The following is an 18,971-nucleotide window of genomic DNA, read 5'->3' as shown; positions in this document are numbered from 1 at the left end:
TCAAAAGTTTTACTTCCGCCTCTCCATATAAAACTTGGTTTAATGAAGCAATACGTAAATGCTTTAAACAAAGAAGGTGATTGTTTTCGCTACATAGGACAAACGTTTCCTAACATCTCTGACGCTAAATTGAAGAAAGAAATATTCAACGGCCCTCAGATTCATACATTGTTAAAAGATGGGATCTTTGCTACAAAAATGAATGATGTCAAAAAAAAGCATGGCTTAATTTCAAAAACGTTGTCGGAAATTTTTTAAGAAATCACAGAAATCCAGATTATAAGAACTTGGTGGGAAAAATGATTGAAAACTTTAAGGAATTAGGATGTCTGATGAATTTGAAGATACATTTCTTGGATTCGCATCTCGATTGGTTCTCAGAAAATCTCGGTGATTATAGCGAAGAGCAAGAAGAACGATTCCATCAAGATATCAGAAAAATGGAATGTCGATATCAAGGAAGGTGGAATGTAAATATGATGGCTGACTATTACTGGACAGTGAAAAGAGATATACTACAAAGAGCGAGAAAGCGAAAAAAACGAATGCCTTTACACAGAACGTTTGAGAGCAAGAGAGAGCGCTACTCACGGTAAATATAGCTTCCTTCTTGCTGTGATCTCGTATTTCAAGAAGGTATGCAAAATATCTTTAGTATAAATAGGCATGATAGTTCAGTACACCGACATACTATATATCATCGGTATAACGTTTCCATTAAATTTCAGCCAAAAGTTAAATAATTTCTTCATATAAAGTCGAATTTACCCCGAAATTTCATATTTTTTGAGATTATAAAAAACTGGGACTTGATGGAGTTAAACGGATTTAGATTCAGAGGACCAAAAAACCAAGGCGTAGGGAATCTAGTTTTTCGGACATACCACTTTTGTTTTTTTGTGTGCCTATGTAATTTTTAAGCACCGATATGATGTGAATTATTATAAATACTGTAACGGTTCACCTTTCCCGACGCCGCGGATCGGCTCGCCGGTTCCAGAATTCGGGAGGAAGGGGGAGATTCAGACTCGCTTCTTCCTTATTAACAATGCTTTGGTTTATTCAAAAAGAAACAAGTAAACAAAATGATTGTTGGCATAAAGCCTAAATAGAAAAACTTATTGACTACTCGGTATAAACGAAATGTTTGTTGGCATAAAGCCCTAAATAGAGAAACTTATTGACTACTCGGTATAAACGAAATGTTTGTTGGCATAAAGCCCTAAATAGAGAAACTTATTGACTACTCGGTATAAACAAAATAAGGAGGCGTATAGCCTGTAGCGGTGTCCGGAAAAGATTTACAAATTACCCGGTATAACTTAGAGATACGGTGTACGGAGGCGTATAGCCTATAGCCAGAAGAAACCGGAAACCGGGAAACCCGGCGTAATGACGAGAAACCCGTCACCCGGTGTATAGCAGGAAGAGACCGGAAACCGGGAAACCCGGTGTAACAACGAGAAACCCGTTGCCCGGCGTGTAGCAGGAAGAGACCGGAAACCGGGAAACCCGGCGTAACAACGAGAAACCCGTTGCCCGGCGTGTAGCAGGAAGAGACCGGAAACCGGGAAACCCGGCGTAACAACGAGAAACCCGTTGCCCGGCGTGTAGCAGGAAGAGACCGGAAACCGGGAAACCCGGCGTAACAACGAGAAACCCGTTGCCCGGCGTGTAGCAGGAAGAGACCGGAAACCGGGAAACCCGGCGTAAGAACGAGAAACCCGTTGCCCGGCGTGTAGCAGGAAGAGATCGGAAACCGGGAAACCCGGCGTAACAACGAGAAACCCGTTGCCCGGCGTGTAGCAGGAAAGAGACCGGAAACCGGGAAACCCGGCGTAACAACGAGAAACCCGTTGCCCGATACTAAAGGTAGGAGGCCAGAAACCGGGAAACCCGGCGTAACAACGAGAAGCCCGTTGCCTGGCTAGGAGGTCCGGAACAGGACTGGTGCCGGCTCATTCGTCGAGCCGGCTTATATACCCTGCCGGCGGTTCCCCCACTCTACATCGAGGCTGTGGTGGGGGTAACGCCGGCGTCGTAGTGGGGCGCCTCTGGGGGTTGTAGTGGGGTGCCCCTGGGGTAGGGTGACCCGTGTATCGTTTATGTTTTTGTGTTTAGGGGCGCCTTAGGCGCCATAGCCTCAAGTGGCGGGCGGGTGATCGGCCCGCGAGGCGTTAGTAACGGCCACGCCGTTACACTACCCCCTCTCTAGACGGCGGATCGTACGTGGTCGGCCGAAACGGTCGAACCGTATTATCCACCGTCCAGTAGGGAAGGTGGCTCGGAACTTCTGAGTGGCGTGGGCGGTATGGCGCTGGAGGAATCACGGCGGCTGGCCCTGTCCTACGCCCCGATGGTTTCCTCGTCCTCTTCCTCGGATGCCGCCTTGAGGACCTGCACATGGATGTGGCGGTGCCATCGTCCTCGGGCGTCCTTGAGGTCAACGATTACGGGGGATACGATCCTTCGGACAGTCATCGGTCCGCTGTACTTCGGGGCCAGCTTGGCGTTGAACGCGTTGGCCTTGCTGGACAGGGGGCGGTCGCGTTTCCAGACGCGTTCGCCCAGCTGCGGTCGCCAGTCTCGTCGCCGCAGGTTGTACGGTTTCTCTTGCCGCTGGAAGGCCCGGGCGAGGTGGATTCGGACCACCTTGTAGGCGTCCTCCAACTGGGTCTGGCGGGTGCTTGGTCCTGGTGCTGGTGCGGTTCCTGGTCGATCCTCTGGATGTGGGCGGGCGAGCTCTCGGCCGTGCAGGATGTAGGCCGGAGTGTATCCGGTGGCCTCATGTCGGGCGGTGTTGATGGCGAACTGTAAGGCGGGGATTCGCTCGTCCCAGTCTTTGTGCCGCCGGCCTACGTACTGGCTGATCATTGTTTTAACCATACGGTTCGCTCGCTCTACCGGATTGCATTGCGGAGTGTACACGGGGGATGTCCGATGTTGTATCCCGTAGGAAGCTAGCACGGCCTTAATGCGTTGCGCGACGAACTGAGTCCCGTTATCGGACACGAGGGCGACCGGACACCCGTGCCGGTATATCAGGCGGTCGGTGAGTGCTCGGGCTACGGCTACGGCGGTGGCTTTTCTAAGCGGGACCATCTCGATCCACTTACTGAACCGGTCTTGTATGGTTAATAGCCAGGTATGGCCGCTAGTGGATCGAGGCAGGGGACCGATCAGGTCTACGGCGGCTTGTTCCCATGGTGCGCGGACGGAGGTGGCCATCATCCGACCAGCCGGTCGTTGTTGACTGGCCTTGTGCCGCGCACAATTAGCGCACCCTCGGACGTACCGGGCAATTTCCCGAAACATGCCGGGCCAGTAATATAGCTGGGCCACCCGAGCCAATGTTTTGGAAATGCCTAGGTGCCCGGCGGCCGGGTCGTCGTGCATTCGCTGAAGCAGGGCGGGTCGTTGGTCTGTAGGCACGCACTGCTTCCATTGCTCTTCGGCTGGTGTTTCCCGGAAGTCCAGATCGTGGAGTATATGCCTGTACAATCGTTGATCCTGGATTTTATAGTCCGGGTGATCGGTCGGATGTCTACGTACTTTGGCTAGTTTACGGTGGTACCACCGGCATTTCGGCCGGGTCACCGCCAAAGCTTTCGGGAGGCGGGAGAGGGCATCTGCCACCTGGTTAAGTGTCCCGCGCCGGTACTGGATGTCGAAATCATGTTGTTGTAATTCGAACATCCAGCGGGCTAGTCGTCCGGTAGGGGCCTCGATGTGTTGTAACCACTTTAAAGTTTGGTGGTCGGTCACGACGGCGAATCGGTAGCCCTCGAGGTAATCCCGCATCCGGCGTATACCCCACACGACAGCCAAGCACTCTAGTTCGGTAGCGCTATAATTCTTCTCGGCTGCGTTGAGGGTCCGGCTGGCGTACGCGATAACCCGCTCTCCTTCGCCGAGGTGTTGGGTTAATACGGCCCCTAACCCGTGGGCGCTGGCGTCGGTTTGTAGTAGAAATGGTCGCGCAAAATCTGGACAGGCGAGGACAGGTGCGGTGGTTAAGGCCTGTTTTAGTTTCCGGAACGCGGTTTCTTCTTCTTTTGCCCAGGTCCAGCGCGCTCTCCTTTTAGTGAGTCGAGTGAGAGGGGCGGCGATAGTGGAGAAGTCAGCGATGAATCGGCGGTACCATTACGCTACCCCCAGAAATTGCCGAACCCTGCGGAGGGTCGTGGTGGCAGGCCAATCGGTAATGGCTCGCACTTTCTCTGGGTCCGTCCGGATTCCGTGCCGATCGATAACGTGTCCGAGGTACCGAAGACTTGGCCGGCAGAAGTGACACTTTTCTGGGTTGAGGCGGAGTCGGGCGTCACGGAGGCGGCGAAAGACTTCGGCCAAGTGGCCTAGGTGCTCCTCGAAAGTACGGAATGCGACAACTATGTCGTCCAAGTAGACGAGGACGTGTGGTTCTAACTCGGGTCCTAGCACGGTGTCGAGCAGCCGTTGGAAGGTGGCCGGTGCTGAATGCAGTCCGAATGGCATGACGCGGAACTGCATCAGCCCTCTCCCTGGCACCGTGAAGGCGGTTGCGGGGCGGCTCTCCGGAGTTAGTGGCACTTGCCAATACCCGCTGCGTAGGTCCAACGTGGACAAGTAGTGTGCGCCTCGTAGCTTATCCAAGGTGGCGGCAATGTGCGGCAGCGGGTATGCATCTTTCTCGGAGGCCGCGTTTAATCGGCGGAAGTCTATACAAAATCGGTAGGTCCCGTCTTTCTTCTTTGCCAGCACTATCGGAGAGCTCCAGGCGCTGGTGGAGGGCTCGATGACTCCTTCGGCTTCCATCTTTTGGACCTCTTGGTCGATCACGGCTTGCATGGCCGGATTACGGGGCCGATATTGTTGTTTAATGGGCGGCCCCGGTTTTAGCCGAATTTGGTGCGTGGCTTTGTTGGTCGGGCCGCGGACCGATTCGAACTTTGGAAGTTCGTTATTTAGAAAGGCCTGTAGCCTTAGCGCCTCGCTGGTAGTTCCTGGGCTGATACTGGCTGTCGCGATTCCATCTTTGGTTGTTGTCTCGGTGACAGGTCTGGGCGGCGGGCGCAGCTCGACTCCTAATTTCGCCCAGAGGTCTATGCCTATTAGTACGGCGTTGTCTAGTTGTGGTAGTACGGAGAAGCGGTGGCGGTACGATTTTCCTCGTAACCTGACCGTTGCTTCGATGGTCTCGACAATGGGGACTTGCGTCCCGTCGGCCAGGCGTATCTGGGCTGCCTTGAGATCTGGACTAGACGGTGTGCGGTTGATTCGGCGGGCCGTTTCAGCGTTTACGAATGAGATCTCTGAGCCGGAATCGAGGAGGCCCCACAAATGTTGTCCGGCGATCTGGATCCGGAGGTGCGGTTTCGGGTTGTATTTTAGGCCGAGTCGGGCTGGACGACGGCCGCAACGTCTCCGGCCCGCACCCCGTTTCCCGTCGGGGGGTGGCAGTCACGGGTGAGGACCCCGTTCTTGCCACATCTCGAGCAGAATTTCTTCGGAGGTCGTTGGCAGTGCAAGCGTGTATGTCCTCGTTGCTTGCACCTCCAGCAACATTCCTCCCGACTGTAGACCGCGGAAGCTACGACCGGGGTGTGGCTTTGCGGCACGTCCCTTCGTCGTTCCTGTCTCCGGCGGTCGGCCTCTTCGTATTCGGTGGCTCGGATGCTCAGATCCCCGACGCTGAGCACGTCCGCCCGACGGATGTACAATTGGTACTCCGGATCCATGTTTTCGTAGAGTTGTTCCAGTTGGTCTAGGGGTAAATATCCCCCGGCGCGCCGCATCATGGTCAGGACCTCGGTGGCGTACTTTTGGAAGGACTCTTTAGGGCGTTGTTGACGTCCCTGGATCGTCCTTTTCATCTGTCTCTCATACCCGCTTGGCAGGTATTGCTGGCGGACAGCTTGGCGAAAGTCGGCCCAGCTGGCTATGGTATTGCGGATGTTGCGATACCACAGCAGGGCGTCTCCCCGTAAGAGTTCGGGTAGCCCTAACAGCATCTGGGCGTCGGTGTAGCTGTAGCCCAGGCACAGCTCTTCCGTACGCTCGAGGAATGCCAGGGGGTCCTTGCCCTCGAAGTGGCACCCCATTTTCGGATCTGATCCATGATCCTGGCCGGTTCAACAGGTGTCGGGGTGGTAGCTTCTTCGTCTTTGGTTGGGCTTCCGGTGGCCATTTCGACGTTGATAGTGGGCACAGGTAGGTGAGTTCGAAGTAGCGCGGGGTTTTGCCCGACAAATCGGCGGAGGCGTCGGCGGACCTCGTCTAAAGTTCCTTGGCTATCGAATCCGTGTCTTTTGGCCAAGGCAATAGCTTCGGATTTTGATAATTGATTTACCCACGCGGGCATCTGGATAGGCCTAAGCGAGTCGGGATCTCCACTGGGCAGGTCCCTGTTCGGGCGCCATGTAACGGTTCACCTTTCCCGACGCCGCGAATCGGCTCGCCGGTTCCAGGATTCGGGAGGAAGGGGGAGATTCAGACTCGCTTATTCCTTATTAACAATGCTTTGGTTTATTCAAAAAGAAACAAGTAAACAAAATGATTGTTGGCATAAAGCCTAAATAGAGAAACTTATTGACTACTCGGTATAAACGAAATGTTTGTTGGCATAAAGCCCTAAATAAAGAAACTTATTGACTAATCGGTATAAACGAAATGTTTGTTGGCATAAAGCCCTAAATAGAGAAACTTATTGACTACTCGGTATAAACAAAATGCGGAGGCGTATAGCCTGTAGCGGTGTCCGGAAAAGATTTACAAATTACCCGGTATAATTTAGAGATACGGTGTACGGAGGCGTATAGCCTATAGCTGGAAGAAACCGGAAACCGGGAAACCTGGCGTAATGACGAGAAACCCGTCACCCGGTGTATAGCAGGAAGAGACCGGAAACCGGGAAACCCGGCGTAACAACGAGAAACCCGTTGCCCGGCGTGTAGCAGGAAGAGACCGGAAACCGGGAAACCCGGCGTAACAACGAGAAACCCGTTGCCCGGCGTGTAGCAGGAAGAGACCGGAAACCGGGAAACCCGGCGTAACAACGAGAAACCCGTTGCCCGGCGTGTAGCAGGAAGAGACCGGAAACCGGGAAACCCGGCGTAACAACGAGAAACCCGTTGCCCGGCGTGTAGCAGGAAGAGACCGGAAACCGGGAAACCCGGCGTAACAACGAGAAACCCGTCACCCGGCGTGTAGCAGGAAGAGACCGGAAACCGGGAAACCCGGCGTAACAACGAGAAACCCGTTGCCCGGCGTGTAGCAGGAAGAGACCGGAAACCGGGAAACCCGGCGTAACAACGAGAAACCCGTTGCCCGATACTAAAGGTAGGAGGCCAGAAACCGGGAAACCCGGCGTAACAACGAGAAGCCCGTTGCCTGGCTAGGAGGTCCGGAACAGGACTGGTGCCGGCTCATCCGTCGAGCCGGCTTATATACCCTGCCGGCGGTTCCCCCACTCTACATCGAGGCTGTGGTGGGGTAACGCCGGCGTCGTAGTGGGGCGCCTCTGGGGGTTGTAGTGGGGCGCCCCTGGGGTAGGGTGACCCGTGTATCGCTTATGTTTTTGTGTTTAGGGGCGCCTTAGGCGCCATAGCCTCAAGTGGCGGGCGGGTGATCGGCCCGCGAGGCGTTAGTAACGACCACGCCGTTACAATACGATTCACTAATTTTAAATAAATAAATATATATACATATATATTTGTACATAATAAGTCACATATACTGCACAAATGCATACTTATTATATGGTTTTTCACCCCATAAGTGAGCCACAGAATTCACCGCCCATGTAAAATTTAAATTTAAACCATATCTGCACACGGACATGTGCCATGCATACCAGAAACTCTCATTCCATGCCAACCAAGGTACCAATATTGGTATGATAAAGCAACAGAGTACTACCAAATATGAATACCATCTAAAAAAAAGTATGAATAAAAAGAATAATATCAATATATAAAGTCAAACGAACAATGCTTCATTTGGTTCCGTAAAAATAAGTTATGCCTGTCGTACTTTCTTTAAAAGACCACGAGGGGGTCTTGTTCTATATCACTCATGTCAATTGTAGCACCCTTGATAATGACGTCCGAATGTTTATGAACCATAAGCCATCCGATATGCGAGAAAAAAAATCCTTTACGCGCATTATACGGATCCGCATCAGTGTCAGTGAATTTATGATGCGTTCTATGATCTCTAACCCACACGAAAATGTTATCCTAAAAATTATAGCTTAATAAAATTTGAATACCACAAAAACAGAAATAAAATGTAGAACTTTAAATAATAGCTAACAAAAGTTTACAATACACTTGAACGAGAAGAAAAACATTAACAATAAACTTACTTGGAGAGCAGCAGCATTGAGAATTACAAGAATGAGTCTCAGTGGCCATTTCGCTTTATAAGACCGATGACACCATAATCTATGAGCGCCAGCAGTAATGCCAAAACCCGAAAGAACAGCAATAATATAAACTATAAATTACAAATAATTATTCGATAACATATATGTATTTTATTTTTATTATTATATTGAATATGTGCAATGTAGTTTAAAATCTTATGGAATAATAACAAATAAATAAAAAACATACACCAGATAATCGTCCACAGTTTGGCGTAAAAGGCAAACAGATATAATCCGTAAAGGATGGAAAGATAAATATAAGTGAAAATAATCACATTTTTCCAAACAATTTTCATTTCATAATTGACCTTATGTGATTCTTTTGTCAATATTTCGTCATTTACAGTCTCTTTAAATTTCATTACAAAATTTTTCATTATATTGAATGTCAAACTGTAAAAAATTGTGTTTAATAGTAAAAAGTGCAACTTCTATATAAATTTCGTAATAATAGTCTGCAACACATAATAATTCTTAACATTGTATAATGTTTTATCATATAATTTTTACTCGTTAGCATTATAATTCACGATTAAAGTTAATACAATACAATAATAAAGGAAGCAGCGGTCTGAATTTGTGATAAAAAGACAAAAAATTTTTATATACGAGTTTTTTTTGCTTCTCGCGTCACGTCATAACAATATTTGCTTGTATAAAAGTTTCATAATTTATACGTACAAAATAAGATCGCTTCCTCCAAATAATTGCATAAAGGAATATTAGTGAACTTGCAGAAATAAGTTTAAAAGTCTAATAAAAAAGATCTCGATTGTGGAATATTTCATTTACATGTGTATGTGCGAAATGACATTTAGGAATAAAACAGAGCAGAAAAGTAATTGCGCGATGTCGCGATAGAGAAAACAATCGTGCAGTTAGACAAGGACAGATAGTCATATTATCTTCGTCTCTCTCATACATAAAATAATATAACGCAAAACGTCTGCCTCTTTGTCAACATAGTTTCCTTCAAGAAAGGCTGAATGAAAAGATTAGTATATTTCTTTATATCCATGCATATATGTATGTATGTATGTATATATGTATGCGTATGTATGCGTAGAAAATGTTTATAAAGAAATATATATATATATATATATATATATATATGTCAGTCTACTATTTTGACGACAGCAAAAAAGAATAAAAATTTTATTGTATACATAAGAGTACATTGACACTCTGATGTATACATTACTTGTGATTTGTGGTAAAATGCACTGGTACATATGTATAAGCAATTAAGTGTAGATCGGTTAGTACAGCGACAGTACAAAATTAAGTATAGTACATTTATACCCTAACTATTTTGACAACACCATATGTTCAAAAAACGATTATTATGACACTCCAAAAGTAAATAAAGAAATTCTTCTTTTAAATAGCCATTATCATTCATCGAATATGCAAACAATCAAGATATAATAATTCAGGTTTCTCTGAACAGTTTCATAAACAGTCAAGAAATAATGCTTGCAAACATTTATTCATATGGTAGTTACACGATAGTTATTGCAGAATTGCTATTGCAGAGAAACACCATCAATTCTTTCTAGCAAATATTTCACTTATTTCACAATGCTCTGACATATGTGAGATTTAATTTTCAAAATAGTACAGTACAACATTGTTTATATATATTCTTAATTGTTTACAGGCAGCATACAAGAAACATCGATATGCAATATTATAAAAATATATTTTAATCTACATTATTTTAACATCATATTTTAAGATATGCATTATGTGAGATGGTACATACATACATACAATGTAAGCAATTTGTGTAAGCAATTAGGAATTCATCATTAAGAAGGTGAAAGAGGACGAAAAAGGGTGAAAGAAGACAAAAGAGAGTGAAAGAGGGTGAGAAAGAATGAAAGTGGGTTAGAGAGGACGAAAGAGAGTGAAAGAGGACGAAAGAGGGTGAGAGAGAATGAAAGAGGGTGAAAGAAGACGAAACAGGGTGAAAGAGGGTGAAAGACATATTATATATATATATAATCCTGATGACGTCAGCGGACGCGGACAGAGAAGAAGAAGACGACGTTACTTCATTTTTCATAAAAAACGTCACTTTTTGACCGCTTGTATCTCCAGAACGGCTTGACCGATTTTATTTCTTCTTGGCTCAAATTACTCTTGGCGATGCCGCCTTTCAGGTTATATTACGTGCAATTTAAAATTTTTTATATTTTAGTAGTTCTACACCCCCAAAAGATGGACTTTGATGGTGCAGGATAAGAGACTTGTAGTGTTTTTTTTAAGGTCTTTTAGGGTTTGAACATGGCCGGAGACACTACCGCGTCTCCTGAAAAGAAAGAAAAAGAGAGAGAGAGAGAGAGAGAGAAAATATAATTATGATATTTAAAATAAAATCGTAGTTAAGATAAAGATTTCTGATAGAAGAGATATTAGATGAAAACGATACATCTAATGCAATTTACTTCTCTGCGCTTGTGTTATTTATGAAATGTGTATTCACAAGATATTACTAGTTGTCAAGTATAATATATGTAATCCTTTTATAAAAAAATTATATAAATTATTTAAAATCACTATATTTTACTTACAAACTATCTGTCATTGCTATATAGAATTAATTTTAATATTTGTTTCAACTAAAAAGACAGGAATATAAGTAAACATTTGAGACATTTTGAGATACAAAAATATTGTGGAGCTCTTAAGGAAACGGGAGGGCCCTCTTTTTATAATATTCCAAGAAATTAATCTTGAAAAATTACGAAAATTTCAATGCAACAGACTCAGTTTTATATATATTATTAGATCAATGCAAAATAATAATGTTACAGAAGTTGTAATTGTATAAAATATTGTTTTAAAAGTTAATCAAAAAAAGCATAATTGTCCGTTTTAGGACAATTATTTAAATAATTAGTATCAAAATTAATTTTACTGATTTATTTTTTTTTTACAATTTGATGAATATAAATGTTATGTAAAAAATAGAAGGATAAAACATTAAATATGTAGATAGTAGGAATTGTAAAAATATATTTCTATGTATAGTCACAAAAAAGTATTCTTATATATTTGTTTAAAGCAATTTGAAATATATTTAGTAAAATAATAATTGAACAATGAACGTATGAGCATATACATGTATATTATATATATAAAAACACAAACCTAATACATATATGTATAATAGTATGTTGCACTTGTAATCATGAATACATATTATCAATAAAAGAATTAAAATAAATAACTTTACAAGTATTGCTTCTATACATATAATATAAATATATGAAGAAATCAAAATAAAAAACTTGTGTAGCTTTTGCTTTCTTTTTTATAAAATTCTCGCAATGTAACTTAACTTTTAGCTTAACGTGTTATATAATTAATTTCACATATTGCACTTGTAATCATGAATACATATTATCAATAAAAATTATAATAAATAACTACACAGTACTGCTACTCTACATATAATATAAATATGTGAAAAAATCAAAATAAATAGCTTGCGCAGTGCAGCTTTTCTAACTTTCTTTTTTATAAAATTCTCGCAATGTAACTTAACTTTTAGCTTAATGTGTCATATAATTAATTTCACATATTGCACTTGTAATCATGAATATATATTATCAATAAAAGAATTGTAATAACTACACAGTACTGCTACTGTACATACAATATAAATATATGAAGAAATCAAAATAAATGACTTTGCGCAGTGCAACTTCTCTAACTTCTTTTTTTATAAAATTCTCACAACGTAACTTAATTTTTAGTTCAATGTGATGAAATAATAAAAATTAGGTATTCTACTTATTTTTTGCATTTGCTTAAATACAAGTAATCTACGTATTATTTTTGAATAAAAAATTAAAATATTTCCGATTTGACTAAATAAATATTTTCTGAAAAAATATTTATTCATTTAGTGACGCTTAAATTTGCCAGATATATAGTTATGGATCCACGTTTTAATTTGAGCAACGGATCGATTAAATAAGCACTTATTTTTTTCTTTTATACAGGAAATTTTTTTGTTAGATGGCAGCTGTGAAGTGGTAATTTCTTTTTGAAATTCTTTCAATATTGTATTACGTTCTTCTTCCGTCCAACGTCTTCGTTTTGTTATACTAAATGGAGATGCTACAAAATAAATTAATTATCTATGAATCAGAATAAATATTTCTATATAAAAAGCAATAATTTACCTAAATTTTATTTAAATGTATTTTTATTTAAATTACTAGTAGAATAAAATTACTTTAAAATTCTCTTCAGAGTACTGACAAACTTCATTAATAAGAAAATATTAAAATTATAACGTCATAATTATAAGAATAAAAAGAAATAGAAATGCAAAAATAAAATAATATAAAATAATATAAAATAATATAAAATAATATAAAAAATACAAATAATATAAATAAATATATAACTAAATTAAGCTAATGTGTGTGGAACCTTTATCATTTATCATTATTATTTTTTAATTAAATATTGTTGTTATGTACATTAAAATTCTATCAAAAAATGCATTATAAATAAAAGCTTAATATATTAATATACTTTGACATAGTCACATGAAAATATAATACTAAATAATATTTAAAAGAAAATCCACTCTGACTTGATAAGTTTATAAAAACTGAATACAATATGTGAAAATGAGAAAATAAACTTACTACTGCCACGTTTCTTTATCTTTGGGGAATAAGTTTCGTCAGAATCATTGTCATTATTCACTATAGTATGGTTTTGATGCACGATTTTCTTTTTTACAGATTTTTGTTGTTCATCTGTTACGCTAAGAAATTTCGGTAATTTCCTTTCTGTTCGTAATAAAGAAGGCTTACGTGAACTTATCATACATGTTTCGGCATCGTTTTCCCATTCTGCACTCGAAGTATCTTTGTTTGTTTCTTGCATCTCTTCCTCTTCTGTTAATAATAACACAATATTATGATAATTATTATATATGTATATATATATGTAACCAATTCTTGAAACTAAGGGCTAATATATGCTACAACCGCGGACGTCGATGCATAAAAATTGAGTAAAGCAGAATGAACACAATAATGAAACGTATTCTCAATTTGAATCCATTTCAATGAATATATCATATTCATACTTTGATTTAATAGGTTCCAAACGTAACGTTTCATTGTTGCATTCATTATTACTACTTTTATTTCTACACAGACATCCATGATCGTGGCACACATTAGCCTTAATTTCATAAGTTTTGGTTTATACGGACTTTTGTCTGATTTTTTCTTCTAATTAAATAGATATATTAAGAATGCAGAAAAGTTTAAAAAAGGAATACAATAATTAATATATTTTATACAAAAATTAATATATAAAAAGTACTTGTGGCATATATATAATAAGATAAATAGTGTATATACCTGAATCACTATTATTAGATTGCTGTTGCTCATTTTCACCTAATGCTGCTTCAAGAAATTTCGTCATACGAACTATCTCTACAGCTGCTATTGACTGTCGATAATGGCGTTTATGAATTTTCTCGTGATGTCCCATAAAGTTCGCCAAATCATCCACTTCATTGTCAGATAAATTTAACGTAATGCATGTTGTAGCAATATGTTTACGTAATTCAGTACCTCTTAAAAAATGTGGTATTTGTGCATCACATTTTTTAGAAAAATATCGCATAAGGATACACGCTCTTAAATATTTGAAATGACGTTTGGTACTACTAGGTATGCCAAACACATACGGATTTTTCTCAGGAACATTTGCATCCTTTCGCTGGTTCAAAATTAGTTCAACACATTGAACTAATACCATGTCTAAAATTACAAGCACTGTACGTCCCAATTTTCCACGAATTAAGAATCTTACGTATTTATCAGCAACCTATATACAAAAGTTATATATGGATTATTATTTTGCATCATATACCATATTGTGTGTAATTTAATTATAATATTTGTAAACAAATAATATTTATACATAATATTTATAAATAAATTTATCATATTTAATACTTTGTGTAACATCATCTTTCCTCAAAACTGGGAATAAAAATTTTCTTACTGTCTCAATTGCACATTCATGAATTCTGCCCATCAAAGCACGTCCTAAAACTTGTACATTTCTGCCTTTCGATTTTCCTACACATTCTTTAAAATGATGCCTGATATTATTTTTAGTGAACCATCCTTTACACTTTGCGCAACTTATAAAATCTTGTACTGTTTTGCAACTATTTTTGGCAGGCCTTCGACAAACAATTAATTCTCCCGTATTTAAGAAAGGATCCGTATTATGTATGAAATTCCTTTTTTTTCTAATAGACTCTATAATTTGTTTTCTTTCTAAATTACCTGCAATGAGAATATTAAGTAATGTATATATAATGTAAATAATGTATATATAATGTAAATAATGTATATATAATGTAAATAATGTATATATAATGTAAATATATTAATAAAAATTATAACATATTAATATATTATATTTAACAAATAATCAATATTTATAAAATAATATACTATAAACTTAAATAATTATACAGAAATGAAAAATATGATCACCTTTTGGTAATAATACAAATTTCTTTACTTCAGGTTCCAATTTATGCACGTTTTCTAAATGACGTGCAATTTTACTCTGAAACTTTTTGCAATAGTAGCAAAAATTTTTTTTTTGATGTCCCTTAGGTTGAGAAAATGGAACATATAAATTGTCTTCTCTACAACCAAATGTATTGATAGAAGAAAGATCTATCAGTGATTCTGAAGAATTTTTATCATTAGTTGCAGATACTTTATTGCGGAAGCTTTCATGTTCCGTAATTTCTTTGTCAATTGTAATTTCCAATGCTGAAGGTACATATTCCAAAATACTTGATGAGTTTGCAGAAGCAATATTGTCATTAATATCATCATGGGAAATCATATTATTATCACTATCATTACTTAATGTGTTTGCACAAGCAATGTTGTCATTAATATTTTCATCATCACAGGAAATCATATTATTATCACTATTATTATAATTTATAGAAGCTTTGGCGTTAGTGAGATCATTTAACATAATAGAATTATTATCATCATTAAAAAAATATATCATGACATCTTTGAGAACAATACCCGTTTCAGACACATTGAAATTATCATTATCACAGGAAAATGTAAGATTATTATTATGAGAATTATTACAGTTCATAAAATTAATATCAATATCAGTATTTACATAACAGTTATCATCATCACAAGAAAGTATCACATTATCAAAATCAGTATCATTTGCAGAATTGTTAGCAGTAATAGTACTATCTACTACATTATGATTTCTGTCATTACAGGAAAATGTAATGTTAAGTTTAGTAGCATTTACTCTATTCTGTTCATTATTAGACTTACTAGAAATTATCATAGCATTATCACAACCAACAATTTTGTTAGAATTATTAGTGATGCAACCTTCATCATTTATTGCATTGTGATCATGTTCATTAGAACATGATATATCAATATTAGGATCATTATCATTCGCAGAATTATTGATATCACTATGTACTGTTTTGCAACCATTATTGTTCTCATAAGAAAGTATCACATTATCAAAATTATTGTATGCCTTTTTTCAACTTTTCTGCATTTTTAATATATCTATTTAATTAGAAGAAAAAATCAGACAAAAGTCCTTATTAACCAAAACTTATGATATTAAGGCTAATGCAACAATGAAACGTTACGTTTGGAACCTATTAAATCAAAGTATGAATATGATATATTCATTGAAATGGATTCAAATTGAGAATACGTTTCATTATTGTGTTCATTCTGCTTTACTCAATTTTTATGCATCGACATCCGCGGTTGTAGCATATATTAGCCCTTAGTTTCAAGAATTGGTTTACACATATATATACATATATAATAATTAAGGTACAAACAAAGATACTTCGAGTGCAGAATCGGAAAACGATGCCGAAACATGTATGATAAGTTCACGTAAGCTTTCTTTATTACGAACAGAAAGGAAATTACCTAAATTTCCTACCATAACAGATGGACAACAAAAATCTGTAAAAAAGAAAATCATGCATCAAAACCATACAATAGTGAATAATGACAATGATTCTGACAAAACTTATTCCCCAAAGATAAAGAAACATCGCAGTAGTAAGTTTATTTTTTCATTTTCACATATTCTATTCAGTTTTTATAAATTTATCAAATCAGAGTAAATTTTCTCTTTAATATTATTTAGTATTATATTTAGTATTATATTTTAGTATTATATTTAGTATTATATTTTAGTATTATATTTAGTATTATATTTAGTATTATAATTGTGACTATGTCAAAGTATATTAATATATTAAGCTTTGTGATCATGTCTCTCAGAACAATGCGTGGATTATTTCTATTTAAAGTATTTAAACTATTAACAATATCCAAAAAATCGTCTTTACTTTCTATAAAAATAAAGTAATTTTAATTATTTAAATATAAGTAATCAGAAATTAACGCATTGATGCAAGAATTTAACTGACAAGAAAATTAAAAAGCGCTGTGTAAAAACTTTAGAATTTTTACAATTTATATTAATATTAACCTCCCAAAAATCAAATTAATATGTTATGTGCTGTTGTATGCACTTAATACGTACAATATTATTGCAATGAAAACATTTTATATTACTTTAAATAAATATATAATAATGATACTATTCTGTACAATTATACATATAATACATGTTTTTCTTAAAATTCCTATTAACTGAACAATTAATGTGTATCGTCTTGTGTTTTATATTTATCACATGATAATTACAAAAATTTTTAAAAATTTGAATACCTAAAAGATTATAACTTAACGACATTTCCCATTATGTAAAAAAATGCAAATTAAAAAAAATTATTTAAATTAATTTTGAAATATTTATCTTCAGAAGAATTGCAGAAAATGTTTACACTCTTAGTTCTAGTTTCTTAATAATAATTGTTAGAATCCATGAGGGATTACATAGAACCCATAATTAAACATTGGATTTACGAAGATAATTTTTCAATTTGAGGTACTTAAGAATTTTTTATTCAAAAGCAAAGCAAATGAGAAAGTAAGAAAAAAAGACTAATTTCACAGAGATAAATAAATATCAAGTCATTAATACAGGAACAATTGCTTTCTTGAATATTACAGATAAGAAGTACCTTCGCATTGTGTAGCACAGCTCTGACTAAGCAGAACAATTGTCTCTGCCCAGTGCTGAGATTACTACCACCTTCATCCAAGACTGCATCCAAACCATCCATTCGATGAACTAAAGAATGCACTTTACATTTCTCGAAGGTTTTGTATATATGTGCATATAGGTATACTGATCCAACGGATCCACATTCTCTCGATTAGTACCCGAGAAAAGAAACGGATTCTGAGGTATAATTGCTAAACGGGATCTGGAATGTTTTTCTTTTCTTTACAACTGTTAACATACAATGATTATTTTTTGCAAGTTTATGAATACCTTAATGTGTTCAGTTGTAACGTTTGAATATTCACGTTGTCGGTTAATATACTCCCAGAACTGATCTCTGTCAGTCTAAACAACGAAGCTAGTAACGAACTTTTTCCAGCACCGGTGCGACCAACGACGTCTATTTTTTCCGCTGGTCGAGTAACGAATGTTATCTCTCAACGATGGCACTAAATGGTTCCTGCGAATATAATTACAAAAATTTCTTTTACCAAATGTTACAATCGTGCATTATCTTTATCAAAAAATTTGAAAATATTACCTGTACATCAAAACAACTTTTTTAATTCCACAACACTTTGACTAGGCCACGCGTAAGGTTGATTAGTGCCCATTGTATTTTCAGTCGGCACATGATCTAAATACTGTTTAACTCGTTCCACCGCAATCTCTCTCTCTCTCTCTCTCTCTCTCTCTCTCTCTCAGTCTCAGTAACACCAGCGCGATGACGCGACACGCGATATGCGACGAATCGCGAGAATAGGATTTTCTACCTATTCATATAAACGCGATGCGCGATTACGAAACCTAACATCATTTATTGCATATTTACCATTTATTGCAATTTTATAATTTAATGACAATATCACTCTCGGATCGATGTCGTTGCACGTTTATTTATAACCAAAGAGATCCTCTTTGTTTATAACGACATCGCATCTATAGATAGGATCGCAGTAAATCGCTCGTCGCGCGCTACAAATCTTCAAACTTGGTCAACTTTTTTGCGATGTCGCACTCTATAGTGCGACGGATATGACGTGCGGAAAAGCTGCACGCTCATTGGATATCGCGCATCGCGTGTCGCGTCATCGCGCTGGTGTGCAGGAGCCATAAAGGTGCCTTTACATGCTAGCATCAAGCGTCAAGCATCTACGTTTGCGCAGATGTCACATAAGATAAAAAATAACTTCTTGTGGCTAATAATATTAATAAATATAATAAATATAATGATTATAATTAATATTATATTAATTTTCAGTACTAATATGTGCTAATATTCATTTGATCTCGACTTATTCATCGTATGATCTCGTATGATTCATCTTATTAT

At 38.5% G+C, this 18,971-nt stretch overlaps 1 protein-coding gene and 1 long non-coding RNA gene across 2 annotated transcripts; both read right to left on the bottom strand.

Annotated features, from left to right (window-relative positions):
• Window positions 1–8,140: 8,140 nt before the first annotated feature.
• LOC114932318 (uncharacterized) lies at window positions 8,141–8,813 on the bottom strand. The gene is made up of 3 exons (XR_014925748.1): window positions 8,595–8,813; window positions 8,345–8,475; window positions 8,141–8,216 (listed from the first exon to the last, which is right to left on the bottom strand). It is a non-coding gene; the product is annotated as an uncharacterized LOC114932318 (long non-coding RNA).
• Window positions 8,814–11,594: 2,781 nt separating this feature from the next.
• LOC114941398 (uncharacterized) lies at window positions 11,595–18,672 on the bottom strand. Its single transcript, XM_085487269.1, has 8 exons — window positions 18,180–18,672; window positions 17,909–18,098; window positions 17,595–17,840; window positions 14,965–16,461; window positions 14,462–14,751; window positions 13,807–14,281; window positions 13,078–13,332; window positions 11,595–12,538 (listed from the first exon to the last, which is right to left on the bottom strand). Exons 4-8 carry the CDS (start codon window positions 15,806–15,808, stop codon window positions 12,321–12,323), a joined length of 2,082 nt encoding a protein of 693 aa, XP_085343395.1. The 5' UTR covers window positions 15,809–16,461; window positions 17,595–17,840; window positions 17,909–18,098; window positions 18,180–18,672; the 3' UTR covers window positions 11,595–12,320.
• Window positions 18,673–18,971: the final 299 nt, after the last annotated feature.

This window comes from Nylanderia fulva, unplaced genomic scaffold (assembly GCF_048542155.1).
Source record: "Nylanderia fulva isolate GAGA-0341 unplaced genomic scaffold, ASM4854215v1 Scaffold515, whole genome shotgun sequence".
NCBI lineage: Eukaryota > Metazoa > Arthropoda > Insecta > Hymenoptera > Formicidae > Nylanderia > Nylanderia fulva.
The sequence above is the reverse complement of the archived record's forward strand: the minus strand, read 5'-3'. Positions and strand labels throughout refer to the sequence as shown.

What these genes read in the sequence shown, in the direction of transcription:
- LOC114941398 (XM_085487269.1), bottom strand. Translation starts at nt 15,808, where the DNA reads ATGATAATTTCTAGTAAGTCTAATAATGAACAGAATAGAGTAAATGCT. An exon ending in ATTTGTATTATTACCAAAAG is followed by an intron (nt 14,752 to 14,964) that starts GTGATCATATTT and finishes TTCTCATTGCAG; the next exon opens with GTAATTTAGAAAGAAAACAA. An exon ending in GATAAAGAAACGTGGCAGTA is followed by an intron (nt 12,539 to 13,077) that starts GTAAGTTTATTT and finishes TTTATTTTGTAG; the next exon opens with CATCTCCATTTAGTATAACA.